A 27,197-nucleotide genomic window follows, 5' to 3' on the forward strand; every position below is an offset into this window, starting at 1 on the left:
GGGTATACAAAGTGGTGGTGACTTAACGAGGTGAGGGGGTTGGAGAGTGACAGTCGTAGTAAGCGATGTCGTATGTCGCGTCTGTACAGAAAAAAGTAGCAGGCAAGGCGATGCGCGCCACGAACGACGCATGTGAGTGGATGACACTGTCGTTAAGACGTAAACTAAACGTGTTTTTTTTTCTCGACGGCGTATTCAGAGTTCGAGTGTAGGGATGCTATCGGATGGGCTGTATAAACGGTTTGGGGGGTGTAGGATCGTGGATAGGTAAGTCTCTAGCTGACACGGAGGAGGGGTAACAGCGATCATCAGGAGGATGGAACGAAGTTCATGTTACGCGACGGTTTGGGAGACCCGGATCCCGGGTCGCATAGGACACCTTTGCGTTTATCATTGCCATGCCAGCAGGGCATCCGGCGGTCAATTTTTTAAGCACGAAAAGACTGTGTACAGCCGCTGTCAAGCGTTTCATGCAGTGCTCACTAACACGTTTGCATAACTGTCGAGAGGTGGCAATTCCAGTACGAGGATGGACGGAATAGATCCTTCATTGTGTGAAGCGAACGCATCGACAGTCTTCATCGGAAACTGCCCACGGCGGGTCAAACAGTCGAGATTGCCGTGAAGCTGAACAACAACACTGGAAAATGCGTCCAATGGACAATGTGAAAGTTGCGAATCCAGAAGAAACGGTGTCTCAAGAGCGGTAGTCACTGCGGGCAAGGATGCGGGTACAGCCAGTGGCGGAATACTGAGAAGCCCGGGCAATCGAGAGACAGGCCGACACATGCGAGTGGGTGACACTGTTGTAAATGTTGTGGGTGTACAAGGTTTGCTGGTTTTCCGGAAACACAGCCATTGAAGTTATGGACACGGTGAAGTTTAACATGTGGAGGGAAAGGCAGATACTCGATATGAGCGCAACTGTTTTATGAAGAAGAGGCGTGACCCTGCAGCTGGATCTACCAGTTGTTAGCCGACAGAGATGGACCAGATGCGGCGGTGTGTGTGGTCTGTTAAGTGTCGACATGGGGATGTCGCCGGCGGATGGGGTGCTACGTTGAAATACCTTAGAACGAGAGCACAGGGAACAGAGGTGGTGCGTCAGCTGCCCCTTCACACGTGTTTCAATCGAATCACCGGAACACTTCTGCTTCAGGACTGGAGAGCAAGAAGCCGGTCGAGTGCTGGGAGATGGTCTAGAACCGATACGTGCGGTGAGTGGGTCGACGGGACTAGGTATGGAACCAGAGTGGCCAGGGCATGAACGGCACCACCAGACATGCGCGCGATTGTGGACCATGCGCAGGATGTGAGTCGACAGGCCAGGGTTGTCTAGCCTGTGACACCGGTAGTATGTAGTGGTGCATGCAAACTGTGCGTGTGTGACAGGAGCTGGTGAGGAGGAGAAAAGCGTGTTGTGCAATATGCGGGAGTGCGACGGGCAGTGGGTTGGTGGTGAGACAGGTTTGTAGACACACGAGGGTAATCATCAGTGCTGTAAAGCTGTGCTAAGGAAGGGGGTATTGTGTTTTTGAGTGTTCGGGAACACCAAATATGGAACCTGTGACGGTGGTTGGACGGGGAGCACAAAAGGTTTAAAGTTGAGGCGATTAAGTGATTGATGCCACTGAGAATGAAGAATTTGTGGAGCGAGCGAAGCACCAGTTGCGAGAGGGCACCGGTGGCTTGGAAACGGGTCGGCACGCGCCATGTGTGATTTGGCTTAGAAATGCCGCCACGTTTTGAGGATTCAGACTTAAATGTTGGCGGACCGACGGCGCACGGAATCGGAGGTGGCACATTATGGGTAGTTTAGATATGGTGTTTTGAAACGATATTATGATGGTTCTGTACTTGTGGTCGATTCGTACGCGGCGATGCGATAAGGGAGAGGCTAGTATTGAATGTTGCACTGGGCGAATCAACACTCACGGTCAAGGCATGCATTAGGGGTCTGAACGGTTGCAGTAAAGACCGTATCCATCCTCTGATGCAGGACGCGTGCCAACGAGACAACTGTGTGTCACGAGACAGTGACGGCAATAAGCAGTGCATGCTCATGACAAGATGTGACAGGAGCCTGTCAGGAGAACAAAGATGCTACACGCTATTCGTTGATACGGAGGACAGATGTGTCGGTGACTGGAAAGGAAGCCAGACGCTCAAGGAAAGTCAATCACATTGATGTTCTTCATTGAGAATAGCTCGCGGTGACCCACCAGCGGGCACTGTGGGGGTATTCGCCAGGGCTCAGCCGCACGCTGTTTCCGCAAGACTGGATGCGACGAAGATGGCTGAGTGAGAGGCGAGAGAAGGCTAGCATCAGTAATGGAGATGGGACGATCAAGTACTACTCAAGCATTCTATATGTCACAGATCTCCAACGTGGCAGTCACAAACACTAGAATCATGAAGCATGCGCGGTGGGAGTGTATCAATACAAATCGGGCGACGTACGAATGCCTGGCATGGTAAATGTTGCTCAGACAGTGTACGTGCAGGGGTGAAGAACAGGCCAAGCAACCGCGCGCCAAGCGCGACACGCGCATGTGGAGACAGTGCTTTGAGCGCGTGAAATGTCCGCGTGTCATGAGTATTTGGATATTCAACAACAGGATGTAAGGAGACCCTGGAGCTGGGCATGCGTCATGAAGAAGGAAGGCCAGCGGATAGGAGGGCAAGTGCCGTGAAATGTGGGGCTAGCCGAGAGCTTTCCTGTTAACGACTCGGAGATGATAGAAGTGATTTGGGATACACAGATGGCCGCCGCATGGTTCCATATGAAAACCATGTGCTGCATATTCGACTAGCCAGAAACGAGGCACTAAGGTCACGCACGACGCACTATCGGTTGGTGGACGGCGCGCTGGAGCCGATGGGACGATGTGCATTCACTGCGGCGACGGCCCACGTACTCTTGGATGGACGCTGCTACCATGCGCGTACATCCAAGCGTATACATACATATATATACATACTTACGTATGTGCTGAATTCATTCCCTTGCTACAATAATTGTATCAGCTTAACTGTACTCTGACTTTATGCCTGGAAAAGAAAAAACTGGATGCGCCGCCGGGAGCATGAGCAGCAGCCGGTATCGTGCCAGGCAATTCGGGCCTGCAGCCCGGGGCGGAACAGAACGATAAGACGATGCGCGCCCTCCGCTTAAGGGGTGGCGGCGGATACCGACACTGGGAGGAGGGGGGGCATACCAAATCAGTGGGGTGCGTCCATGTAGAGGGTCATGATCGAGGCGCAAGGGTGGTAGGAAAGCGTCGGTGATTCCTGCATGCGATAGCGTGCGATATTGGAACGAATCGCATTCGACGTCCGGGTTGGTCGTGCTCATCTGAACGTATGAGCAGGGAGATGCATATTGCCGTACATCAGTTCATATATATATATATATATATATATGTGTCTATGTGTATACGCAGTTTTGTGCTTGTCTGTGGCACCATTGTTGAGTTTGCCTGTGTCGCTCTGTAACCGTGCGTACCGAGATGTGAGATACTGAAGTGATCACGTGGAGAGATTTGTCGGTCCAGCGCCGGTGATAATATGACACCGGCCAGGGGCAATCGCTCCTCCCTAGCCGTCGCACGCCTGATACGTCCTAGGAAAGAGCAGCCGGCCCGCTAGTGACGTAGACACCCAAGCACGATGCGTCGTGTCGTTCGCCAGGAGCCTGCGGAACAGCCTGTACGGAGCCATGGGATTGGCGCCTGCGAGGCGAGAGCCGGGGAAAACGATAGGAGGATGGTTAGTGTCGTCGGGTCGAGGGGAGGCGTCAGGGATCGAGAGCTGGAGGAGGGAGGCGCGAAAGGACGGATGGAGTGCGTTCATGGGTCGGGTCGGGGTCGAGGCGCAAGGGTGGCAGGAGGGCGTGCGCGATTGCTTCGAGCGACGGTTGGCGTTACGAAAGCGAATCCCATTCGGTGTCTGAGGCGGCGGTCGAGCCCGTGGCGACGTATCAGTGGGACGACGCACTTGCCGTACAGTGGCCCGCATATATATACATATAGGAATATGTATGTATATATGTATATATATATTCGCATGTGTGCATATCTGTATATCCGTCGCTGGATTGCTCTGGACCTGCACGTACTGAGACATGAGGTAGTCTCGTTGTTAGGGGGAGAGACGTGTCGCTCTCGCGCCGATGATGGTGTGACGCCGGCCTGCCGCAGTCGGTGGTCGTCTAGCCGCGGTGATCGAGCCGCGTCGTAGAGGCGACGAGGGTGGACGATCGTGATGTAGAGACGCAAGCACGATGCGGCGTGTTGTTCGCCAGGAGCCTGCGGAACAGCCTGTACGGAGCCAGGGGATTGGCGCCTGCGGGGCGAGAGCCGGGGAAAACGATAGGAGGATGGTGAGTGTCGTCGGGTCGAGGGGAGGCGTCAGGGATCGAGAGCTGGAGGAGGGAGGCGCGAAAGGACGGATGGAGTGCGTTCATGGGTCGGGTCGGGGTCGAGGCGCAAGGGTGGCAGGAGGGCGTCCGCGATTGTTTCGAGCGACGGTTGGCGTTACGAAAGCGAATCCCATTCGGTGTCTGAGGCGGCGGTCGAGCCCGTGGCGACGTATCAGTGGGACGACGCACTTGCCGTACAGTGGCCCGCATATATATACATATAGGAATATGTATGTATATATGTATATTCATGGTCATATCTTCCGTCGCTGGATTGCTCTGGACCTGCACGTACTGAGACATGAGGTAGTCTCGTTGTTAGGGGGAGAGACGTGTCGCTCTCGCGCCGATGTTGGTGTGACGCCGGCCTGCCGCAGTCGGTGGTCGTCTAGCCGCGGTGATCGAGCCGCGTCGTAGAGGCGACGAGGGTGGACGATCGTGATGTAGAGACGCAAGCACGATGCGGCGTGTTGTTCGCCAGGAGCCTGCGGAACAGCCTGTACGGAGCCAGGGGATTGGCGCCTGCGGGGCGAGAGCCGGGGAAAACGATAGGAGGATGGTGAGTGTCGTCGGGTCGAGGGGAGGCGTCAGGGATCGAGAGCTGGAGGAGGGAGGCGCGAAAGGACGGATGGAGTGCGTTCATGGGTCGGGTCGGGGTCGAGGCGCAAGGGTGGCAGGAGGGCGTCCGCGATTGTTTCGAGCGACGGTTGGCGTTACGAAAGCGAATCCCATTCGGTGTCTGAGGCGGCGGTCGAGCCCGTGGCGACGTATCAGTGGGACGACGCACTTGCCGTACAGTGGCCCGCATATATATACATATAGGAATATGTATGTATATATGTATATATATATTCGCATGTGTGCATATCTGTATATCCGTCGCTGGATTGCTCTGGACCTGCACGTACTGAGACATGAGGTAGTCTCGTTGTTAGGCGGAGAGACGTGTCGCTCTCGCGCCGATGTTGGTGTGACGCCGGCCTGCCGCAGTCGGTGGTCGTCTAGCCGCGGTGATCGAGCCGCGTCGTAGAGGCGACGAGGGTGGACGATCGTGATGTAGAGACGCAAGCACGATGCGGCGTGTTGTTCGCCAGGAGCCTGCGGAACAGCCTGTAGGGAGAAAAGCGATTGCATCATGAGGGGGAAACGCAGAACAGGACGATTGAGTGGTGTGTGTGTTTGCGACGAAGTGAGGGCTGCGGAAAACCAGAGGTGCGAAGGGCGGGGGTATAACGGTCGGGTGCTGTCGCTGTAGCGGCGGGTCGCTGTAGAGAAGAAGAGGCGCCGGTGGGCGATGTAGGAGCTATCAGTGTCGGACATGTCGGGTGGCTTATCACAAAGGCATTTATAAGTAGATATGTGAATGATGCCTCGTTTTCTTATAGATGCATGCATTTACACATATGTATGCCTATCGTTATTGAGATGCGGGAGGACATGGGAGGCTTGCAGCGTCTGGATGCGCGAAATGAGGATGCATCTGCAGTCGGTTTTGGTTTGGTCGACGTGACGAGGGCATCTTGCGAGTCACAGTCCTGGTGAAGGTTGAGGCGGTGACAGGACGTTGGAGCGTCATGCGGAGGTCAGTCAACCCGGCCCAAATGGCGGCTCGTGTGTGTGGCAGGCAATGTTGTGAACTTGTTAAAGGTATGATGCTTGTCATTAGTCGGCCTCTTAACTACGCCGCCACTGTAGGGATGCCGTGATCTTGGGCTTGTGGCAAAAATGAGGGATCGCAGTTAAGAGGTCGCATTCGCCTCCTGTTGTGATCTGACATTCGTGGTCGGAGGCAATGTGGTGCGCCATACGCTTGCTGCGAAAAGAAACAGCGTAGCCACGTTAGGAGTAGTCCACTCAAAATGAAACACAGCTGCGACCTCATAGAACACGTGACGGTGTCAGTGCTTCCGGATAATCTGCATTACTGGCGGGACGTGGTGTGTCCGTTTAGTGCATGGACAGCCCAGGAAGTAGATTTGTCGTGGGCAGCTGAACTGGCTAGCGCAAGGCATCTGTTGTTCGCGGGTCTCGATGGTTGCAATGGAGCGTGTGTGCAGTTGTGGAACATGTGCATGCCGCGAGTCGACAGGCGGCGGATGTCTCGTGAGGGTCCATGGTGAGATATGGTGATTCGAGTAGAAGGTGGCCAGGCTGACGATGTTGGAGGCGAACAGCAGTGCTACGGACTGCGTTTCTATTGCAGACGGCATGGACCACAACGGCGGGCGACAATGTGTTGCATGCATATGCTGCCCAAACGTGTGTTTCTTTACGGATTTTCAGGAGGCTGTAAGGCCGCGATCGACGCGGGTACCATGGGGGAAGGGGTGTGAGCGGTGGCGGTTACGAGGACGCTTGCGAAATGGAAAACTAAAGGAGAGCTAACAGCGAGGGTGGGGAAGGGGTAGTGAAGTAATGATTGGAGGTGGCGAGCAGGTGCCACACACTTGGAGGCCAGGCCGTGCACGACCGTCTGCTTCTACAAAAACGGTGCCACACCCCCCGTTTTCAGTGTGTCAATGGGAATGTCAGCGAGCGAGGCCTCAGACGAGACATATGGCAAGGCGATTCACGGCTCGCTGGTAGCCCGTTCCACAAGGATGCCCTTCGTGATCGTGGACAGTCGTTTTAAGGCGCATGAATCGCAGATGTGGGCAGCAGCCGACTGAACCACGGCTACTTCTGCTGATGATGCCGAAGGAGCTGCCTTGTTGCACACGGTGCTACATGGTTCAAGTACAGACTAACTTTAGGTAAAAGGGTACCAGAGGAAAAATCACCATATCTGTACAGCTTGTCATAAAGAATGTGGAGTTCCATGGTGTGTAGCGCTTCCAGGGTTATCTTTTCAGGAAGGCGATTATGTGCAGGCCTTAGGAGTGGACCTGCTCAGCAACAGGGTGTCACACGCGGCCGTGATGTGTTGCGGCGGCCAGCCGGTTCGATGTTCTCATTGAAGACGGCTGGCTGGTATCGTGAACGTTCGCGTCGGAAAGGCCTAAATTTGCGCGTCTGGGTAGGCTCAGGAAGTACGGAAACCGTGACGTGTGGGGCGGGGCCGCGGAACGGGAAGGCACTGGCGACACCTCTTCCAGCGGACGAGTCCACACGAGGGTGGGGCCTTCCAACCGCAAGGCGGCAGTTGCAGGCAGGGCCCTGAGACGATCTAGAACATGTTCCGTTTGAGAAGGGTGTGTCAGCAAATATCCAGCCTGACTATTAGGACGGCCTTGGACGAGTCCGTGAAGAACAGCTGCGGCGCGTCACCGAGCCTTGGCTGATAATTTGCGCGGTCTGGTAGGACGTTGCTTCTTGGGTCCCCTGGGGGATCTTGCTGTGGCTAGGTGGGACGTCAGGGTCTTGCATGTGATCATACGCTTTTGTGGCAGTGGGAGTGAAGCGTGGTCACGCCACCAGCACTGTCGGTTGCCGCCGGTCTGGGTGTGATGATAATATAAAGAGGCAGCACCCGACGTTGGCTTGAGCCAACGTGTGTGGAGAATCTCGAGGGCGCAAGAAGGCATCGTGAACGGTGAAGAGGGCAGAGCCTGTACAGATGTCAGACACAGTGCAGCAGCTTTGCGCACAGCAGGGCATAAATGAGAGGAGGACGGTGGTCTGAATTAGTGGCGACGACTGACTCTGCTGTCCGTCTTAACAGGAGCAAACTGTAGGGCCACAGTGGAGTCGGCAATGGAGGGGAAGGCGGGAGCGGGAAAGAGTGTCTGGTGGGGTCAAGTGTGAAGGGAGGCCGGATGCTACACGGCTGAGAGGTCCAGCTCGCGTCAGGGAGGGCAGCCATATGGCTCACTTGTGCTGTCGCGGATCGTTCCACACTAGTTCAACCTTGCAGGTGAGACGTAGAAGCGATGTGGCAATACGCGGCGGATACAGCGTCTCAGCGACCGGTTCGTGGGACCGTGCGTGTCCGGAGGGACAGTGTGTATCCAATCTGATGCCGTCTGGAGCATGGAGTGCAGTAAATGTGGCATTGGTAGCTAGGTTCGCTCTGAGGCCAAAGAGAGCAAAGCTGACGGTGTTGCGGTGCGCATTTGAAGATGGCGTTTAGACAGGACACCCGCAGGCTCGGTCAACCCTCGCTGTGTTCATCTTCAGTGGTGTGAATGGTCGTTTCGTCGGAATGAGCTCCAACATCTGTGTAATCCGCTGCGTGGCCAAAAGCTCCCCCTCTATGTGTCGCTCAGTAGACGGCGACGGGTCCGTCAGATGTGTGTTTTCCGCGTGACTCGCTGCCCACTCCACATGCGCTGTTTGTCAATTCTGAAAATAGCTTATCTGTGGTTCTCCGCAGCGCACAGTACTACCTTTCGCCACAGGTATTCTAACACGACTCTGTTCTGTGCAAAGTGCGTCCTGTGACATTTCTTGCAATGTTCAGTCTTGAACGTCTCGGGCGCACCGATGCTCCGACAACAGCGATTCTGCACAAGCGTGAGCGTACATACTCTGTACAGGGAGAAAAGCGAATCGCCTAACCCCAGTTCTAAGGCTGAGACGATATGGGACGTTCGTGACCTCTTTCTCGCGTGATTGCTTTTGCTCGATCTGTTGCCTGTAATGTTCAACAGACAAAATGCGGCGGTTGCAGCCTCTTGAGGCGCCTATTTAGACGAAAGAAATAAATCAAACCTAGGAACAATCTGGCGTGTGATCCAGCGGACGCCTCCTGACGATCTTTTGAAGGCTTCAAGCTGCCGCGCCAGTTCAGCAAGGATCAGGTACAGGCCTACTGGAGCAGCAACAAGCCGCCGTCAGCCTTGGGTTTCTTCCCTGCGCGGCTGAAAATCGACGAAATGTCAACGATCGTGAAGGTGTAGAGCATTCCCATGGACGCTGATAGCTAGGGGCGTCCTCCGGTATATGTCGCTTCCCGTGGCAATTACTTTATGTGATGATATGTGGATTTCAGGGCCTCACTTGCCAATCCTCTGTCTGGTATATTTTTTGTCGGTGGCATCCCCACGTGGAACCCTGTTGCACTGCCTGCAGCATGTCGATCGTTAAAAACTGTGTATCATGCATTGTTCTCGCCACCAAATGTGCGTATAAGTCTTTTTGGCGGTGGCACGCCTTCATGGGTGACGTATCCCGTACGTGGACTCAGCTTATTGCTTGATTTCTTTTCGTACTGGCCGAAAAAAGTGCGACCTGATATGTACGCTTATGCAAGTGACCGTATGTCTCTTTGGTGAAAAGGTCATTTTCTAGTGCCACATGAGCCAACAACTCGGAATCATGAGATATGATATCCGTGATAGATGAGCAAAGAACTCATGCGCACTAAATAAGCTTCACATTTGCACTGGAGCTCTACATAGCGACCAGACAGTCGAGAACGTAATCCTGATCGCGTTCGACTAAATGTTGCGAATAACGTGGCGAAAAACAATAAAGGTATATAGAGAAATTACTAGGATACTAGTGCTCACGAAGTTGTCGTTATCAGTACACTCGGACTAGAGTAGTACGTTCTGTTGGTGGAAGTATGTAGTCGCTATACTGCATTCATGGCGGCTCGGAAGTAGTCGATGAGTTGAAACCGTCGCTGAGTACTTCATAGTGGGGTGTTGCCTGCTTCGAGCCATCTGAAAAGTGGAACCCTCTAAAAAGAGACGTCAGCTCACAATCCAGCACTATCGCACTTGAGAAAAATATCACCGTTCTTTCTGGATTCGCCAGCCATATGATCATGCACATCGAAAGATCACTTAAGAACTTCAGTGGGCACGCAGAAGGCAAAGAAACAAGCTCGCAGCGCGACGGGCCCTGTTTTCTCTACTTTTGGGACCGTGGTGCTCCTGGAGACCGCACAGAACACTCTAATTGGTAAATATATTCGCATAAAAATGAGGACGGTACATATCCCAGCAGCTGGGTGAAGCACGTACCGCATAGCAAAACGTTTGTAACCGGTGTGAGTGGCAAGGAGGATTTTCACAGCGTGCTAGTGACGCTACGACCGTGTTAAGACTCCTGCCTCCGTTTTCCAGTTTTTGCTCATCAGCTCTCCGACTGTCTCTCTGTCCGATTTGAGTTGTACGGTTCTGGATCGCGGCGCACTTATAGAGGGACAGTATCTATGTCTCATGTGATAACTACCTCGCATGGTCTAGATATGATCTTTATGTTCTTAATGCCGGCGTTGTACGGAGGAAATGGTGACGTCTTTGTGCCACTCAATAGGAAGTTCGGAAGTCATTTTACTAGTAATCACCGCGATTTCCTACTTCCTAGCACTGTTACTGAACTCGTTTCTGGTCTGATTCCAAGTCCGCAGTGAGCTAAATTGACAAAACAAACCTGACAAGCGTATCCCTGTTATATTTATGCACGGTCTTCAGTTGGTTCTGTTGCTGCAGAGATTCTCACTTTAATTATGCTCGACTAACACCATACAACTTGGATGTTGTCCTGTTGCGCCACCTTCGCCGTTTTCCCTGACCATTTGCATCTTTACAGACGTATGGCAAACATGACCAGCAGTCAGCTGTGGCCACTATTTTCAATCGGCGCAAGAAAAACGGATTCAGTCTTGAGCTGTCTACGACAAAGCTTTCATATCTCTCGAAGGCAGAAGGTTATGCGGACTCAAAGATGCCAATCATCGGACATCAGGAAACTTTGACCGCGTGGGTTTGCCGTGTTGCCGGCCTGTCTGTGCCGCAAGTTTCAGCCTGTAACCTGAAGGAATTTCTGTAGAGATGCATTCAGCGAAGACACAGGCGACCCTTCTGTCATCCATTGACTGCGGTCCTAACGGAGATTAAGACAGAATACCACGATCTCTGAGCAGTAGTTGCTGCGTTCCTAGTTCTGCTCGCGCACAGCGACTGGCGGAGGGTACACATATAGATCCTGCGTCTTCTTAAACCCAGGTTGCCTCTTCGAAGAACCGGACCAAGAAAAGTTCGTTTCAACGAAAAAAAACTGACGTACAGATGGACGTCGACTGTACCAACGTTTCTCTTCCTTCTGAGCTACCTCAGGGTGTCACATCAAACTGCCTATGTAGCGATGCTTTTCTTAAGCTGATCCATTCATTGTTGACGCTATGGTTCTCTATCCTTCGCTACACAAGGGGCACATGCAGCGTCTGCTCTCTGTTGAGAGAGAAACCTCCGCCTCTCTTATTTTGTTCTTATCTCGAACAATATTCGGAAATCTGTGGAAGCTACAATGAAAACAACAGGCGCACGGGATTTCCGGCTTCCGGCAGGCAATCCCTTCGTGCTCCCGCGGCAGAAAGATGCAAACAAAGAGGACTCGAGAAAAACCAGTCCCAAGACACAAAAAGCAATGAGAAATCCTTCTTTCTTATTCCTTGCTTAGAACATGGCTGGCGGGATCCGCAAGTCTCGAACAACCCCGGTTGTCTCTGCGTTCCACGAGTCGTGCTACACCGCGATCAAAAAACAGAGAGCGCACAGAGACTCAGCGGAAAGAGACTGGTAACGAGAAAAAGAAGTCAACGAATGAGGTAGATGAGTCAAAGAGTGAAATAGAGAAACCAAAGAGTGAGGTAGAGAAGAATCCCTCATCATGGCACACGGACTCGGAGTCAAAAAACCAAGAAGACAATTGTGCCAAGAGCACACGGTGAAACCGACGGAAGGCAGAGAAGTGGACGGCGAACAGACGCAGAGGAAATGAAGAAAAAGTGGAGAGACGACATAGGCGTAGTTTGTGGCAGGACAAGTGGGCTGTTCCGTTTTTTTTCCTTTGAGCGTTTTCGAGACTCACTCGCAGCCGCGCGGCAGCAAGAACATACCAACTTTTCGGGGCCGCCAAGCATTTGCGTCCTTTCGCGTAGTTAACCAGAGGCATGAAGCTGCAGAACGACAGAACCATGTTGCAAACTAAGACACTCGACTTTTTCCTATTTTCTGCGCCGGATTCGATTCGTGCCCAGCGCATAAGGCTTCGTTGTCCACGGACCTTCGCATGCATTGCATTGTGTAATGGTAGAAGAGAGATACAGAAGTCAATCGATATTCGTATGTTTTCTGTTCGCATGCGGTTTCAGAAGTGCCGTGAAAGCAGGGGGAGAGAACGCGGTTTTGGTAAGCTTTCCTTTGCTGGTTCTCACACATCGTTCCTTCACTGTCGAAGGCGACCTCGCCTCTCAGTCTCTTCCGCTGCGTGCTTCTCCCCTCGTTTTTCCCCGGTCAAGTCGGTCGCTCGAGCTCCACCGGGGCGGTGAAGGTCACCGGCCGACTCGCGTGGGGTGCTCCTTTTCCGGTTGTCCTGACTTCTCGGTCTCCTTCCGCGAACGCTTTCCCGTTTCTTTCTCAGCTGTCTGTTTCGAGTTTCTCCTCTCCAAGGGAACCTCGCGTCTCGGGGGCCGCCCCTAGCGCGCAGAACGTGTCTCCGTCTCCGTCTCCCTCTCGTCTTTTCTCTTCTCTCTCACAAGATGGCGCATCCCGCCCGTCTTCACAAAGCCCCTGGGGTCGCCTCTTCGTGTTCTTCCAGTGCTTCTCGTACCTGTATTTCTCTCACTTCTCGTCGTCCACCCTTTGCCCGGTGTTTCTATCCCTCACTTGGTGCAGCTTTCTCGCTGCTTCCGAATCGAAGTCGCCAGGACACTGTGGCTTTCCTGCAAGAAAAAGGGAAAAATTGGCGTCCACAAGCCTTCTCACCTGCCTCCGTACGCTCCTTCGTTTCTCTTTCCCGCACTGGAACTGCCTTAGCGCAGCAGCCGCGCTTCTTCGTCTCTCGTCGCTTACCTCCTTCTCCCGGTTTCAGTGGCCGTTCGCTGAGAAAGCAGCCGACGCATCCTTCCGGTGGAGGAAATGTGCAGACTGACTTCCTTTTCTCTCGCTTCCCTGTCTCTCCTTTTTCTGTCCTTTCTTCCTCTCTCTCTCTTTCCTCTCTCTCTCTTTCCTCTCTCTCTCCTTCCTCTCTCTCTCCTTCCTCTCTCTCTCCTTCCTCTCTCTCTCCTTCCTCTCTCTCTCCTTCCTCTCTCTCTCCTTCCTCTCTCTCTCCTTCCTCTCTCTCTCCTTCCTCTCTCTCTCCTCCCTCCCTCTCTCCTTCCTCTCTCTCCCATTTCTCTGTCTCGCCTTCTCGCTCTGTTTGCCCCCGTTTTCAGCCGTTTTCGCGTCTAGCACATGATGCATATGTCGCTCGTGAGTGTTTGCCTCCGACTCGTCGTACGTCGGCGCGTCATTCCTTCTCCCACTCTCCTTCGTCCTTTGTCTCTGTCTCTTCTCTCTCTGGTGCGTCGGTGGTCTTCGCGGAGGCACCTTTGTCTCCTCTCGCGTTCTCCCCGCGCTCTTGGGAGATCTTTTCTGTTCCTTCTGCTCGTCGAGAGTCTCGGTCTCTCTCCTCAGGCGCTCACGGCCCTCGCAGGCGAGAAGAAGACTGGAGAGAAGAGAAGGCCGAACCTGCGACTGAAGCGAGAGACAGCGACAACCTCTCAGGAGAAGCAGAGCGGCCCGGACACAGGGACAGTCCACAGAGACAGATCGAAAAGACAGAGGCTCCCGAGCCAGTCCCTGTAGTTGCGGAGAAGAGAGGGAAGGCGCTCCAGGACTTTTTAGGTCCATCGGGAGGAACCCAGGGAGAGGTCGAGCAACAAAGGCATTCTTCTGCCGCGTCTGCACACAGTTCCGAGGAGACTTTGCATCCGACAGGTGAGTGTTGTGATGCAGCCACTTTGGTGCAGGCAGCGTTGAAGAGCTGAATATATGAGTCGAGAGGGGCCTTTTACTTCCTTTGTCGAACACTGAAAACCTTTAAGTAGGGGAAAGAAGGGGTTGCGGATTTGCGAGAGAAGACAAGTCGACACGGAGAAGTGCCGCATTTCGAGTTCTTGTTCAACGAATAGCATTTCATGTTTCTTCTTTTTTCCTTCAGGTGAAGTGACGCAGATTGACGTTCGAGACTTGCCTTCTTCTGGGCAAGGACTCCTGAAGCAGATGGAAGACAACCCAGCCTCTCCTGTGCGTGTTGGCCGTCGTCGCCGAGGTGCGACCATTTCAGAGAGAGGCTACAAGGCGCAAAAGCTGCAGAGACCGGAAACAGCGGAAGGCCAGACGGAAGAGACAACTTTCAGAAGATCAGAGAAGCGGGCAACTGACGAGGCGGAAGAGGCTCAGGCGGTTCTTCTTCGCGGGGACTCTGCTCCGGCCTCTTTGTCCAGCCACAATATCTCGTCTGCTCTCTCGGCCTTGCCTCCCAGATTCTCGGTCCTTACTGCTCTTCCTCTTTTTCGACGACCTGCGTTCCCCGGATTCTTTCAGCTTCTCCACATCCCCGACAATGACGTAAGGCAGCCAAGGGCGAGAAAGCAGAGAGCAGAGAGAAGGAGAGGGGAGAGGAAGTGGAAGGGGAAGAAAACAGGAAAGCGGGCAGAAAACGGAAGAGGCGAAGGAGGAGAGAAGCAAGCCGCTGAGGGCATCCGGGAAGCAGCTTCTCCTACTTCCAAAGGAAGGTCTGCTGGAAGGGAACATAAGACTCGTCGACGGAGCAGAAACAGTTGGTCTTCATCGGGCGCTCCGTCGCCGTGGGCTCGCATGTCTGCTTCTGCTGCCTCCAACGTTTTCTTCTCCTGCAAATATGTGATGCTTTCGTTTTCCGCCTCTTCACCTGGTCTTGTCCAGTCGGACGTCTGCCGGCTGGGCTACTGTTCTTTCTCCTAGTTTTGGGCTCTGCGTGTCTTGTTTGCGATTCCGGCCTTGCTCTGCTTCTGGTTTCGTCTCTTCTCTTCCACTTTGTTCCTTCTCTGTTTTCTCTTGTGGGGGGCCTTCTCCTCGCCCTCAGATCCGTTGCTCTTGCTCAGCAGCTGCCACCCCCGCGCTCCCGGCGATTCGTAGGTGATGCATTTGAGTCGCGGATCCTCCGCCCAGAGCCCGCATCTACTTGGCATGCGCCATGTACACTACATGGTCGAACTTTGATCTCTGCCCCTCTGCGGGCGTTGCGTGAAGGCTCTGTTTCAACTTCTTTGTACCCGCACACAAATGCAACTGAAATTTCTTTGCAAAGTGCATTTCAAGTGCTCTACTGACGCAGACTCTCTTTAAGAAGGATTCGCGTTTTCCTGTGATGGGGGTCAGAAGTCTCAATCTCGTACTTTTCGAGCACATCCTTCGCTCTCCGTGTTCTTGGCGCCTTGTCTCTTGTGTCTCCCAGGTGTTTGAGGCCCTGGTGAGGCAGAAGAAGAGCGGCATGCCGGGTGGAGACTACGTCGCAGGGTTTTTGACGATTGAGGAGAAGGAGAAGGAACACGAAGAAGACGAAGAGGGACCTGGGGCGAAGCTACGCAAAGACGCCGGTAAGAACGCATGTCAGTCAGAACCAAATAGCGACCGCTGCCGAATACACAGAGGCACGACCTGTTCATAACTGTCTATATATGTAGAGCGATTTGGCAAGTCACGACTCCGTTTTTCCGGTCTGTTTTCCGGATCTTTTCTTGGATTTCCAGGACGCGTGGTCGACATTTCCGAGCTCCACACCACCGGCAGTCTTCTGCATCTCCTCAACTTTGCTCCACACAGCAACGTGAGGGGCGGCCAAGTCGTCGTCATGCCTTACCGACGGTCAGTGCAGTTCTTTTCGCGCTTTTCCGGTGCAGCTTCTCTACAGGCTCGTCTCTGCTCTCGTCGCTTGAAGACCTACTGATGCGCGTTCACTGGTTTCCATGCCTCGCCATATATATATATATACATATATATATATATATATATGCGCGGTAGATTCGTCTACGTATACAGATATAAATGTGCATATTTGCATTACTAGGACGGCGAGTTCATATGCGGATAACTGAGTGGGAAGTTCAATAGATGTAAAGATATGTTAGGGGATTTGTGTACATCGGCAGGTGCGTGAGTACTTTGTGCTGAAGACGGCTCGACTGCGGTTCGGTTGTTATTTTCGGCGTATTCCTCTGCGAAGTTTCTCTTTCCGAGAAGACGTTGTTGTTCTGCGCAAGAGGTGCTCTGTGTATAAAGGGCAGCTGTGTTTCGTCAGGATTTTGGGGTAGCTCTCTTCGTCTGTTTCGGTTCTTTTCTGGTGTCAGACCTGTACAACTCCATCAGCAATGTGTATAGACACCGACCGAAGCACACCGTACAGAAAGAACTCCGTACAAACGAACATTAGGAAGGCGATCAGTGTCAAAGTGAATATCATGGTGTTTGCGCAGCATGCATACCAGTATCGTGGTATTTCGAAGATACACTGGATACAGCTTCACGTGACCTTTCGTTAACGTGGTGGTCACGCAAAGCGCAGTCGTCGAGCCAGAGTCCGGCGAGTAACTAAGACTTACGATCTGGTGACAAAGGGTTCCTTCAGAACGTCCTTTCTTGTCGCCGCCACGATGCTCTCATCGGTCGCCCACGTTCCTTCTCTCTTTGTGTTCTTCTGACTCTTCAGCATTCGTTTGTTGGGCGCTGCGGACTCTCCTGCATCGTCGTCCCCGCCTACAGACACGTCGCCGTCGCTGCCTCATGCCTCTACACACAGCGGAGGTGCAGCAGCTTCTTCCACCTCTTCGGCTTCAGCAGAGGTTCTCAATACACCGGCTGAAAGTCTTCAGCGCGAGATGGAGAAGGACGAGGAAGTCTCTCTCACCTCCAAAGCAGAGGAAGAGGACCAGGTTCTGAGGGAGGGCGCTGGTACTTCCCGCCCGGCAGTGGGCGACCAGGGCGCAGCTGCCTCCGGTGTCTCTCCAGATAAGGAAGCGGAAGAACCGCCTTTTTCTTCTCCGAATTCAGACGCCGAGCAAATGCAAGGCACGCAGAACAAGGGCAAAACTGGCGAGCCGTCGCCTTCGTCGAGCTCTTCTTCCTCGCTGTCTCCGGTGAAGACGGCTACGTTTTCTCTGCTTCGCGTACGCATCGCGTATCTCCCAGATGAGTCGGGCAGGTTCGACGTGAACGACACACAAAAGGCTCTGCATTTGGAGATCATCGCGACAATGAAGGAACTGCTGAAGCAGAGCTACTTCTACAAGGAACACTTTGACCAAGTTGTTAGGTTTTACAACCTCGACTCGCCCCACAAGCTCGCTGACTTGGTCGCGGGAATGTCATTTGGGAAGCGCCAGGAACTTCAAGCGGTCTTGGCGGTACGTCGAGAAAGGTTTCACCCATGGAAAACAGCTGTCGTTGTGTTCTCAGTGTCGGCTGTGGACGGGGGCGACGTTACCGTTTGCGTCTCCTCTGCGAGCTGGATTCAGGGGGAGTGCTCTTTGCTGTGCGTCTCGAGGGGGCAACGCAGAAGGACTGGCGAAGAAAAATGCTCTCGTCTCGAATTCCAAGCAGTGTTTGCATCCTCCATTTGAGCCGTATTCTGTTTTTACGATTCACATCCTTTACCTCCCTATTGCTTTTTCTCCCCCGGATCTTTCCGGTTCCACTCTCACATTCCCTGCCACCGTCGTTCTTCTCCCTCTTTTTTTGTCTTGGGCTGGGAATGCAGCTGCGTTCGTTCTCCCAGCTGACGTCTCGCTTCATCCTGACCTTCTTGTCTCGCCGCTCTCTTCCCTTTGCATGCTTTTCTGGCGGGGTGTTGCGTCACTTGTTCTCCAGGAAGAAGACATTGAAAAACGTCTGAGACTGGTACTGGAAATAGCGAAGAAGGACCTCGAGTTCTCCAAGTTGCAGGCGCAAGTCAAGGCGCAAGTGGAGGAGAAGATGAACAAGATGCAGAGAAAGTTCCTCCTGTCCGAGCAGCTGAAGTTCCTCAAGCGGGAACTGGGAGAAGTGAAGGACGACAAAGAGTCCATCCTCGACAGTTTCGCCGAACGTTTAGAGAAGAAGAAACATGCGTTGCCGGAAGAAGTGCAGAAAGCAGTCGCATATGAGCTCAGCAAGTTGCACAGCCTCGAGCAGTCCTCTTCGGAGTTCAACATAACACGAACTTACACAGACTGTCTCCTCAGTCTGCCCTGGGGCGAATACACGGAAGACTGTAGCGACATCTTCGTCGCAGAACAAATTCTCAACGAAGACCACTATGGCCTAGCTGACGTCAAGGACCGCATCCTCGAGTTCATCGCCGTTACCATCCTCAGAAAAGATGTCCAGGTACTAGTCGCCTGCGGCAGACTCATTGCAGCCGACGCAAACACAGAGACCGCTCCCTCGAGATCTCCTGCACATATGTTCTGTGTATGTTCTCGGGAGGTTTTGTATGCTTTTTATGTGTATTCATGCTCACATCGAGGGAGCCTCCATGCATGCTTTCGGACGGGGAGGCAGAGAGGGGCTGGCGACGGCAGACAAGCATGGAAATAGACCGACTGTAGAGCGACACGGATCGTGTGGATCAGTCTGCTCATACTTCAATATATATATATATATATATATGCATTTGTTTGTATATGTGCACATGGAAAGAGAATATGTATGCATGTGTATGTGTATGCGCAGATACATAGATTGCGTTTCGTGGGTCTTTCTTGTAGTATGTTTGCTCTCTCACGTTTCGTTGTCTCTCCCTTAACTGTTTGGTTCTGTCTCGTTTTCGCTGCCCTGTTGACTTCAGGGGAAAATAATTTGTCTGGTGGGTCCGCCAGGTGTGGGGAAGACTTCGGTGGGGCAGAGCATCGCGCGTGCTCTCCATCGCAAGTTCTACCGCATCAGTCTTGGTAAGGAGCATTTTTCTGAAGTTGTCCACTCCATACAGTCGCTGGCTTCCGACGACCCTTTTCAAAGTTCTTCAGCTTCGCACTTCTGCGTGATTCTTGCGGTTTTGGGGTAGTCACCTTCCTGGTCTATGATGCCTTTCCATTTCTCTTGTGTCTTCTTTGTCGTTCTCTTGCCTCCGCTGGGCGATCTTCGCAGGCGGCATGTGCGACGTGGCAGAACTTCGCGGCCACCGCCGGACGTACATCAGCGCGTTGCCTGGGAAGGTCATCCAGGCCCTGAAGGAGTGTCAGACGATGAATCCTGTGATTCTTCTCGATGAGATCGACAAACTGGTAAGACAGAGAGACACTCAGTTGCCCTCTTTCGCGAGGCCTTCTCTGGAGTGTTCCCGTCTTCTCACGACTTTGCTTTCCCTTCCCTCCCTCTCACTATAGCTCCTGTCTCCGCTTCTCTTTTTCTCTCTTTGTGTGTCATTCTCTCTCCCCCAGTTTTTCTAGTCTCTCTCGGTTTTTGGTTTTCTTCCCTGTCTTCTTCGCTGTTTGCTTCTCTGTCTTGATCTCTCCTCTCTCGCTCTGCGTTGCCTCGCGTTCTCTGCTGGCTCGTGGGTGTAAACTCCAGGGACGACTGCGACGTCGCTGCTTCCTTTCGAAGACGAGTGCCTCTGGTGACAATACAAACGATTTCTTCCTCTTGGAATTCATCTTCACTTGCCAGGCTCCTTCCTGTGGATTTCGCAGGGTCGTGACTTCCGAGGTGATCCATCGTCTGCGCTTCTTGAGATCCTTGATCCTAGTCAAAACAAATCTTTCCGCGACTACTACCTCGACGTTTCTGTCGACCTTTCCAAGGTTCTCTTCGTCTGCACAGCCAACACTCCGGACGTCATTCCAGGCAAGTCGCCTCCATTTGCACTTTTTTCAAGACTCCAGAAAAAACAAGAGTATCTTTTATTCTGCTTCTTCCTATTTCCTGTTTTTATCCTTTCCACGCGGCGCCTCTGCCGCCTCTGCCGAGGTGTCTTCTCTGTGTCTTCAGTCCTTTTAAACTGGTGAGAATTCGCTTTTCAACTAGAGATCACGAGCCTTTTCGACTGTGCACGTGAACATGTGGTATTTTCGATGTCGTTGTTGCTTTCAAATTCGTCAAGCACTGCACAATTCCGTCGCCCTCCCCTGCCGGTCTCCGCTGTCTCTCTCAACGCTCAGGGCCACTCTTGGACCGCATGGAAGTCATTCGGATCGCGGGGTACATCTTTCAAGAGAAACTATGCATAGCTCGCAACTATCTGCTCCCGCAAACTAGCCAGTCTGCAGGTAGGCGCAGCGCCTCACTCAAGAGGCAGAAGAACTCTGGAAATGAGATGTGAATCTAGAGAGGAATGGCGCTCAAGCGTCACACCTGGGACGTGTCTGATTTACAGTATATTAGCCGCAAAGAGCCGATCCACGAAGTCTTCCTCTGTCGGGGGCTCCGGGTTCGCGTTCGGCGCTGCAAGGGAAAAGAGAAGTAAACCGTTGACAGCCTCTCCGTCTCCCAGATCGTTTCATAACGCCGTAGGACTGGTTTGTTTGCTGAAAAAAGCAAAGTCGGAGTTAGGAGTGTGGCGGAGTTCTGTAGCGCGTCGTTTTTGGGAACAGAGAGTCTTAGGTTCACCTCGTGTCATCCGAATCAAATTATGACTGAATTCGAAGGAGAAAGATTTTTCAGGTGATACATAGTTCCAGCATGTCCCAGTGGACTGTGAGATCAGTGGCCCGTCGCTCGGGGCAACATGGAGACATTTCGTTCCTGACAGAAGCAAAAGCGTAGAGAACGCATGCGCGAATGTGCAAGAGAGTAATCGAGAGCTATACACACCCTGACGAAGGAATGCTCAGAGAGCGCCGACCGTGCCAGGACTCAAGTGTGGGCCAGTAAGCGCAAGTGGACCTTCACCAGAGTCAACACCGGTAATTTGCACAGATTCACCGAACCGTTCTGTAACGAGGAACATAAGGGCAGACGCAACCACGGTGAAACATGATGCACGTACTGCTTTTGCAGGGATCGCTGTCAAGGATTTTTCTGCGGAACCCAAAGAAAACACCCGTTAAAATAAGATGGGCAAAGGATCTCTGGTTGGAGTCTCAAATCGGTGTCTCATTGCAGTGGGACTTGAGAATGTGTTTGCGGCATTCGGCCGCTCCCCACGGTTCTCCTTGTCTTGTACGCTCCCTAGGTCCACTAAGGGAAAGCTCTTTCGAGTTCTGTGAACGGAGCTACGAATTCGATCACATTTCGCTGTTTCTGCTTCGCTCACGCTTTTTCTGTCTGTCTTTTCTCCTTTTCTTTTCAGGATTGACAGATGACCAGATCAGCATCTCCTCAGAGGTGCTGGAGAAGCTTGTGCGGGACTACGCGCGCGAGGCGGGAGTTCGGAGCTTGCTCAAACTCATCGAAAGAATTTACCGAAAAGCGGCGCTCTCTCTCGTCAGGTAGGTTGAGAAGATCTGCACAGTTGAAGACTACGTACCGATCGGACAAGAATCACCGGGGTACTCTGCCTTTCTTCTTGGCATTACGTAACACGCAAGCGTTTCTAATATTTCATCGGCTTTTGGGAAGTCATGGCTTGTCGGTGGTAAACTGTGTGTCCTTTCTCGAGTCGCCAGAAGCGACCACCCAGCCTGTGAGAGGTGAAAATCGGATGGTAATCGGCTCTTTGCAGCTAAATGTAGAAGCTATGGATCTCAGGTTTTACATCCGGACTCTTCTCGGGCTTTCTGCTTTCCCTGTATCACACAACGAAGCGCCTTGCGTCAGACGCGTGTGTCGATGTAGAAAGAGATCTGTTTTTCGACTAAACGCATCTCGTTCGTCGTGTCAAGCCTCTGTGTGTCGCGCTGACCAGGCTGGGTCGTGCTCACAGTGTTTACAGGATTTCCTCTCACTGGGTGTAGCGGAACCTTCTTGGACAGTGGCAAGTGCATCGTGCGATCGACAAAAATAACCTGTGTCATTGTGAATCAGCGGCTAATTGTCAGTCAAATGTGTCAGTGTGCCTTTGGTGGAGGCGTGGCGTCTTGCTGTCGGCTCTCCACACTTTGCCGCCGTCTTCGAACTCGGGCTGCATTTGTTTGAAGAAGGCAAAACGCTTTGCTTGGTGGTGTCTACTACAACCAACAGCGGCTCTGTACTGACATTTCAAATGGTTTCATCTCGGCAACTCTCCAGGTCGCTTGCTGACGAACCACGCACGCATGCCCTGGGGATTTCCCGATGTCCAGTTCGTCTTATCTTGCGTGGCTGTCGAGGTGATCGAATTCCTTCCTTTCCGTGGGTGTTGCGACTGTTGCACGCTGAGCAGTTGCCGACATATCCCGCGGACGTCTGTCTCTGTGGACTGGGTGCTTCTCCACTTGCCTTTTTCGATCAGAAAGGAGCAAGAGAAAGTCGAAGTGCACATGGACAACCTAAGCAAGTTCGTTGGGCAGCCGACGTTCCAGTCCGACCGCCTCTACGGCGAGACGCCTCCAGGTCCGGGCAGAATGAAATGAGATGGAGGCAAGGCGAGGGCGGGGAAGAATGGAAACGTTTTCTCTCGCTGTTACTACTGGGGGAAAAGGACAGAAATCCACGCGTTCCAACTCCTAAGAGAAAAACTGTGGAGGCAGTGTAGTCTTTCAACATCTGGAGTGTCATCTTTGCAGCTCCTCTGCTAGGACGTACTTCGACTATTTTAGCCCGTGGATTAGTGACGATTCGACTAGCCTTACACATTGACTTGTCAACACAGAAGTCGGACTCTTTCAACAACTCTTCTGCTTCCTTGGACATCAAAAAGTGTCTGTTCTAGTGGTACCTCGGTTCAGTGAAATCTCTCCAACTCGATCCGCGTGTTCACGAAGGGAGAGCAAAAGAATATCGTCAGGAGCTCTGTGCAGTTGGTAGAAAGCAAGAAGAGAGCGAGGATGGAGAGGGAAGTTCCTTTTTCCCTTCTCAAACGTCATGCTGCGCGGGATGAAACTCGCAGAAGACTCCGCGGCGCTGTTCTGGGTGTTCACAGCTCGTTCCTTCCCCGCATGGCCTGGTTTCTTGTTTTCTGGGGAGTTTGTGCTCGATTCTCTGCGTCAGCCAGATCCAGGGTCTGTTCTGCTGTTCGCGGGAAGCGTGTTGCATGCAGTAGGGAGCGTAGTATCCAGTCCACGCTTGTACAGGGTCACGGCTTCTGCTGTCTACTCGTTCTCCGGTCTGTCGCTTCATGTTATATCCGAAGCGTAGCGTCCTCCGAGTAGTCAAGAACTCAAATAGAGGATCGAAGAAGAGAGAGTTCCATCGATCCGTCCCCATCCCCAAACCAGCTGTCGGGCCTAGCGGGTTTTGTTCCTCGCACATTCACAGCTGCGGGTCGCTCCTTCAGACAAAGTTGCCTGTCATTTTGCTTTCTCGGGAACTTTGAGTCGAGTTTCCACGATTCGTCAAGCCAGACCAAGCCTTCAGGAGAGAACCGGGTACTGTGTTTTCCTTTCCGTGGCGAAACCTCTTTCAGGCGTCGTCATGGGGCTCGCGTGGACGCAGATGGGAGGCGCCACGCTGTACGTGGAAGCCATTGGCAGGCGACCCCGAGATACTTCGAAGCGAGTGGAGATGGAGAGAAAGAACTGGCGACTAGCAGACGACGACGAGGCGTGTAGACGCGAGAAAAGAGGGAGAACAGAGCAAAGGTGCGCGAAAGCCGCGACGGGTGATTTCCTCATCCGTTTGTCGACCTGCCTTGGCTTTTCAGAGTTCCAGTTTCTCTCGTCTTGCAGCACACACGCAGAAAAGATACGAAATTAAGATACATATGGATATCTATGTATATATAAAATGTGCGGTGATTAGAGAATCTGTTTTTCATTTTGTTTTTTTCGTTTCCGTAGGTCCCGCAGCCCTGCAGGTGCAGAGGGTCGCCTCAAGGTGACGGGGCAACTGGGGAACGTGATGAGTGAATCGAGTGAGATCGCTTTGACTTTTTGCCGGGTGTTTGTCCGGCGCATCGAGCCGCGAAACTCATTCTTGGAGACTGCGCAGATCCATCTGCACGTCCCAGAAGGTATGGTCTTCAGATAACTTTGAGGCGATTTTCCTTTGTTCACCGAATTCCGCCTGGCAGGCGACGGATGGCTTTGCTCTGAGGCGCAGCCACATGCCAAGCAACGCTTTCAAATGAGGGTTTCTGGTCTTCCCGCTTCTTTTTTCTGTGGTTCTTCTTCCTTCGTTTCCTCGTTCCGTGGAGTGTTTGGGTTCGATCGTCTCTCCGGCACTTTTTTTTCCTTTTTTGTGGGCGCTTCCAAGTGCTTTGTTGATCTCCAGCGTCGGGTATTTTCTCGTCTTTCGAATTCGTCGCTGCTTGCGTCATTTTTTCGCAGGGGCAACTCCGAAGGACGGCCCAAGTGCAGGCGTAACGATGGCGACGGCGCTCGTGTCTCTGGCGCTGAACAAGCCGGTGCTCCCCGATGTGGCGATGACCGGCGAGTTAACCTTGACGGGAAAAGTTCTGAAGATTGGAGGAGTCAAGGAAAAGGTCATCGCCGCGAGACGCGAAAATGTGAACACTCTTATCTTTCCCCAAGCGAATGAACGCGAGTTTTCCGAGCTCCCCGACGACGTCAAGGTGAGGAGAAGAAAGCAAAGAGTTAAACGCGCCTTCCAGACAAGCACTTTCAGCGTTGCCCCAAAAAGACGCAGTTCAGATTGCCGTGACGAGCTTCGCCAGATTTGTGCACGGCGTTAAGTTAGTTCCATTTCTACACCAACTTCATCAGCTTAACTATGCTCCACTAACACAGGAGAACTTGTATACGGCTGCGTTTCGGGATCTTCCTACGAAACAGTCCAAGTCAAGTCGGGCTCTGTGCTCCTCGAAGTTGTATGTTTTCTATCTTCTTCTACCGACATCTTTCGGCATGAGTGAATATCGATTTGTGCATGTTGGTTTGTCTGCGTGTGTCGATCTGCCGAGCGGCCTCCGATGTTCAGCCAATCCACCGAGTCATGAGTGGTATCTTCATCGGGTGTCTCTCCAGAGTGCACACAGGCGCGGGATTCTGTAGGTACATGGAAATGTAAGAAAGCTGCCGAAATATCTGGTTTGGTAACGAAAAATGCTCTCCTTTTTGTGGGTCTCGCTGCGGTGCCGGTGAGGTGGATGTCGGTGGGTGCGAACCTTGGCCGCTTCTGGAGGCAGAGTTTCGTCTCTCGCTTTTTCTTCTTCGGCGTTCCAGTTTTGCCTGAACTCTTGCGTCTCTCTCCTCCCCTCTTTAGGAAGGACTAAGCGTCCACTTCGCCTCCACCTACGACGATGTTTACCGAGTGGCCTTCGGCGCTGAGCCGCCCAGCCGAACGTAGAAAAAAGGCGACTTTCGCGGAAGGCTGTGAGACGCACAAAAGCCAAAAGAATTTAGAGAGAAAACGAGCGTGTCGAAGGCGAGAAGGAGAACGAGAAGGTGGTGGAGATGCTGGGCAAGATCTTGTGATCGGGAAGACGATAGAGAAGGCGCAGATGAAGAGGATATAAGAGGAGACGTGCAAGATGAAGGATTGCAGACAGAGCAAGGAACAGCGACGAGGGAGAACAGCTCAGAATGAGTAGAGAACGAGGACAGAGTGGGGAGAAACAAGGAGGAAATAAGACGCAGAGAAGGAAAGAGGGGAAAGAGAATCTGCGGGGCGAAGCAGGAGCTGCGAAGGGCAAACCCAGAAAACAGGAAGAAGGGGAGGCACTCCCATGTCACTTTTTCCTCGTTGGCAATGTTGTACACGTGTTACAGGGACTTTTGTGATCACTCGTATCTACTGCAGAAGCGCTTGTAGGGAGAAGCGTCTGAGTAAAAAGTAGACCGGAAATAAAAATGAAATGTGTGGTGAACTGCAAGCATAATGGGGAGCGGGGGCGGGTGGAGTGGGAAGTGGCAGGAGAAAGTGGAAAGGCAACTGGGAGAGAGAGGACAAGATTGAGGGGCAGTCCGCTTTTTTCAATACGGCTTTAGTAGTCTGTGGTTCTCTGTTCGAAAAAGTATGTCCGTCAAACAAGAACCAGTCCGCATGTAGAGAGACTCGACTTTGTCCTCAGTTTGCGTTCGCCTCCTCTTATATACATACGTGTTTGTATAAACTTTTGTTTCTGCGTGAACAGCATTAGCAATAAAGGTATACAACTTTATGTTCCGATATCAAATTCTACCAAGATGCGGATGCAGGAACGCGTGGACCCGTCTCGGGCGCGGGCACACAGGTGCGCATATATGTTTTTCGTCTACCGTTTAAATTCGTGGAAAACTCTTAAGAAGTTCTTCCATTTGCATTCTCAGGATCCCCTTTTGTCCGCGACGTTTTAGGTGCAGCAGAGGGCCAAACGGGGCAGGTGTTGCATCTATCGCGTGTGCAGTTCTGAAAATGAAGGGTTCAAAACTACCCAGCACCTCACCACAAAACACCGCAAAAGCTGGCGACAGCGTCTTGTCCGGTTTTCTGTTTGTCTCTAACACTCTCTTCCCCACGAGAAAACCTTGTCGCGGGTTTTACCTCCACGACGCCTTCGGTCCTCCTCGCCGGACGCTCCTGGTCCTCATAGTCTCCAGTGGGTCGTGCCTTTCGCGCGACCTGATCTTCCCTACCACGATTCGCTTCTTAGTTATAAGAACGGCATCTGCATTCACTGTGGTCTCCGAAGGGTTGTGCACCCTCCTCCGCTTTTACCTTTTAGCAACCTTGACTTCTGCCTGCCGGTTCGCCATCTTTCCTCTCGAATCACAAAACGGACAGAACTGGTACGGCGGGTTCGTTTGGCAAAAGCTTACCCAGTTTCAGAGAAACACGAGTTGACGACCGTTGTTATGCTTTCTCGAGCTTAGCTAAACCATCGAGGAACTTGCCATACTTCACGATGCTTCGCGTGGCGTTTGTTTGCCCTGTTTCTGTATGCGTATCAGCGTCAACCCACCAGTCTACACGCCCACTTCTGTGTTCAGAGAGAAGATAGACGAGGTGACTCGATATTCAAAAAACGTGGCATCTAGAGGCGCATCAGTCGCTACCTGTATGTGGACACAAGCAGAGAATCTGCAAGAAAGAGACAACTTGAGGGGCGACTACTGTCTCTGTTCCTCTCGCCCATCTCTCTATCCCTTAAAGTC

General features: G+C 52.6%; 1 protein-coding gene across 1 annotated transcript; it reads left to right on the forward strand.

Moving 5' to 3' along the window:
• Positions 1–12,336: 12,336 nt before the first annotated feature.
• TGME49_308580 (Lon protease family protein) lies at positions 12,337–26,195 on the forward strand. Its single transcript, XM_002364108.2, has 16 exons — positions 12,337–14,070; positions 14,294–14,703; positions 15,572–15,713; positions 15,867–15,981; positions 16,823–17,516; positions 17,980–18,477; positions 18,938–19,040; positions 19,237–19,373; positions 19,779–19,932; positions 20,247–20,354; positions 21,377–21,515; positions 22,457–22,557; positions 23,570–23,744; positions 23,943–24,115; positions 24,432–24,676; positions 25,327–26,195. Exons 1-16 carry the CDS (start codon positions 12,852–12,854, stop codon positions 25,408–25,410), a joined length of 4,497 nt encoding a protein of 1,498 aa, XP_002364149.1. The 5' UTR covers positions 12,337–12,851; the 3' UTR covers positions 25,411–26,195.
• The last annotated feature ends 1,002 nt before the right edge of the window (positions 26,196–27,197 follow it).

The sequence above is a fragment of the Toxoplasma gondii genome, chromosome XI (assembly GCF_000006565.2).
Source record: "Toxoplasma gondii ME49 chromosome XI, whole genome shotgun sequence".
Taxonomy (NCBI): Eukaryota; Apicomplexa; class Conoidasida; order Eucoccidiorida; family Sarcocystidae; genus Toxoplasma; species Toxoplasma gondii.

What these genes read in the sequence shown, in the direction of transcription:
- TGME49_308580 (XM_002364108.2), top strand. Translation starts at nt 12,852, where the DNA reads ATGGCGCATCCCGCCCGTCTTCACAAAGCCCCTGGGGTCGCCTCTTCG. An exon ending in GTCGTCATGCCTTACCGACG is followed by an intron (nt 15,982 to 16,822) that starts GTCAGTGCAGTT and finishes CTGACTCTTCAG; the next exon opens with CATTCGTTTGTTGGGCGCTG. An exon ending in GCAAACTAGCCAGTCTGCAG is followed by an intron (nt 20,355 to 21,376) that starts GTAGGCGCAGCG and finishes TTTTCTTTTCAG; the next exon opens with GATTGACAGATGACCAGATC.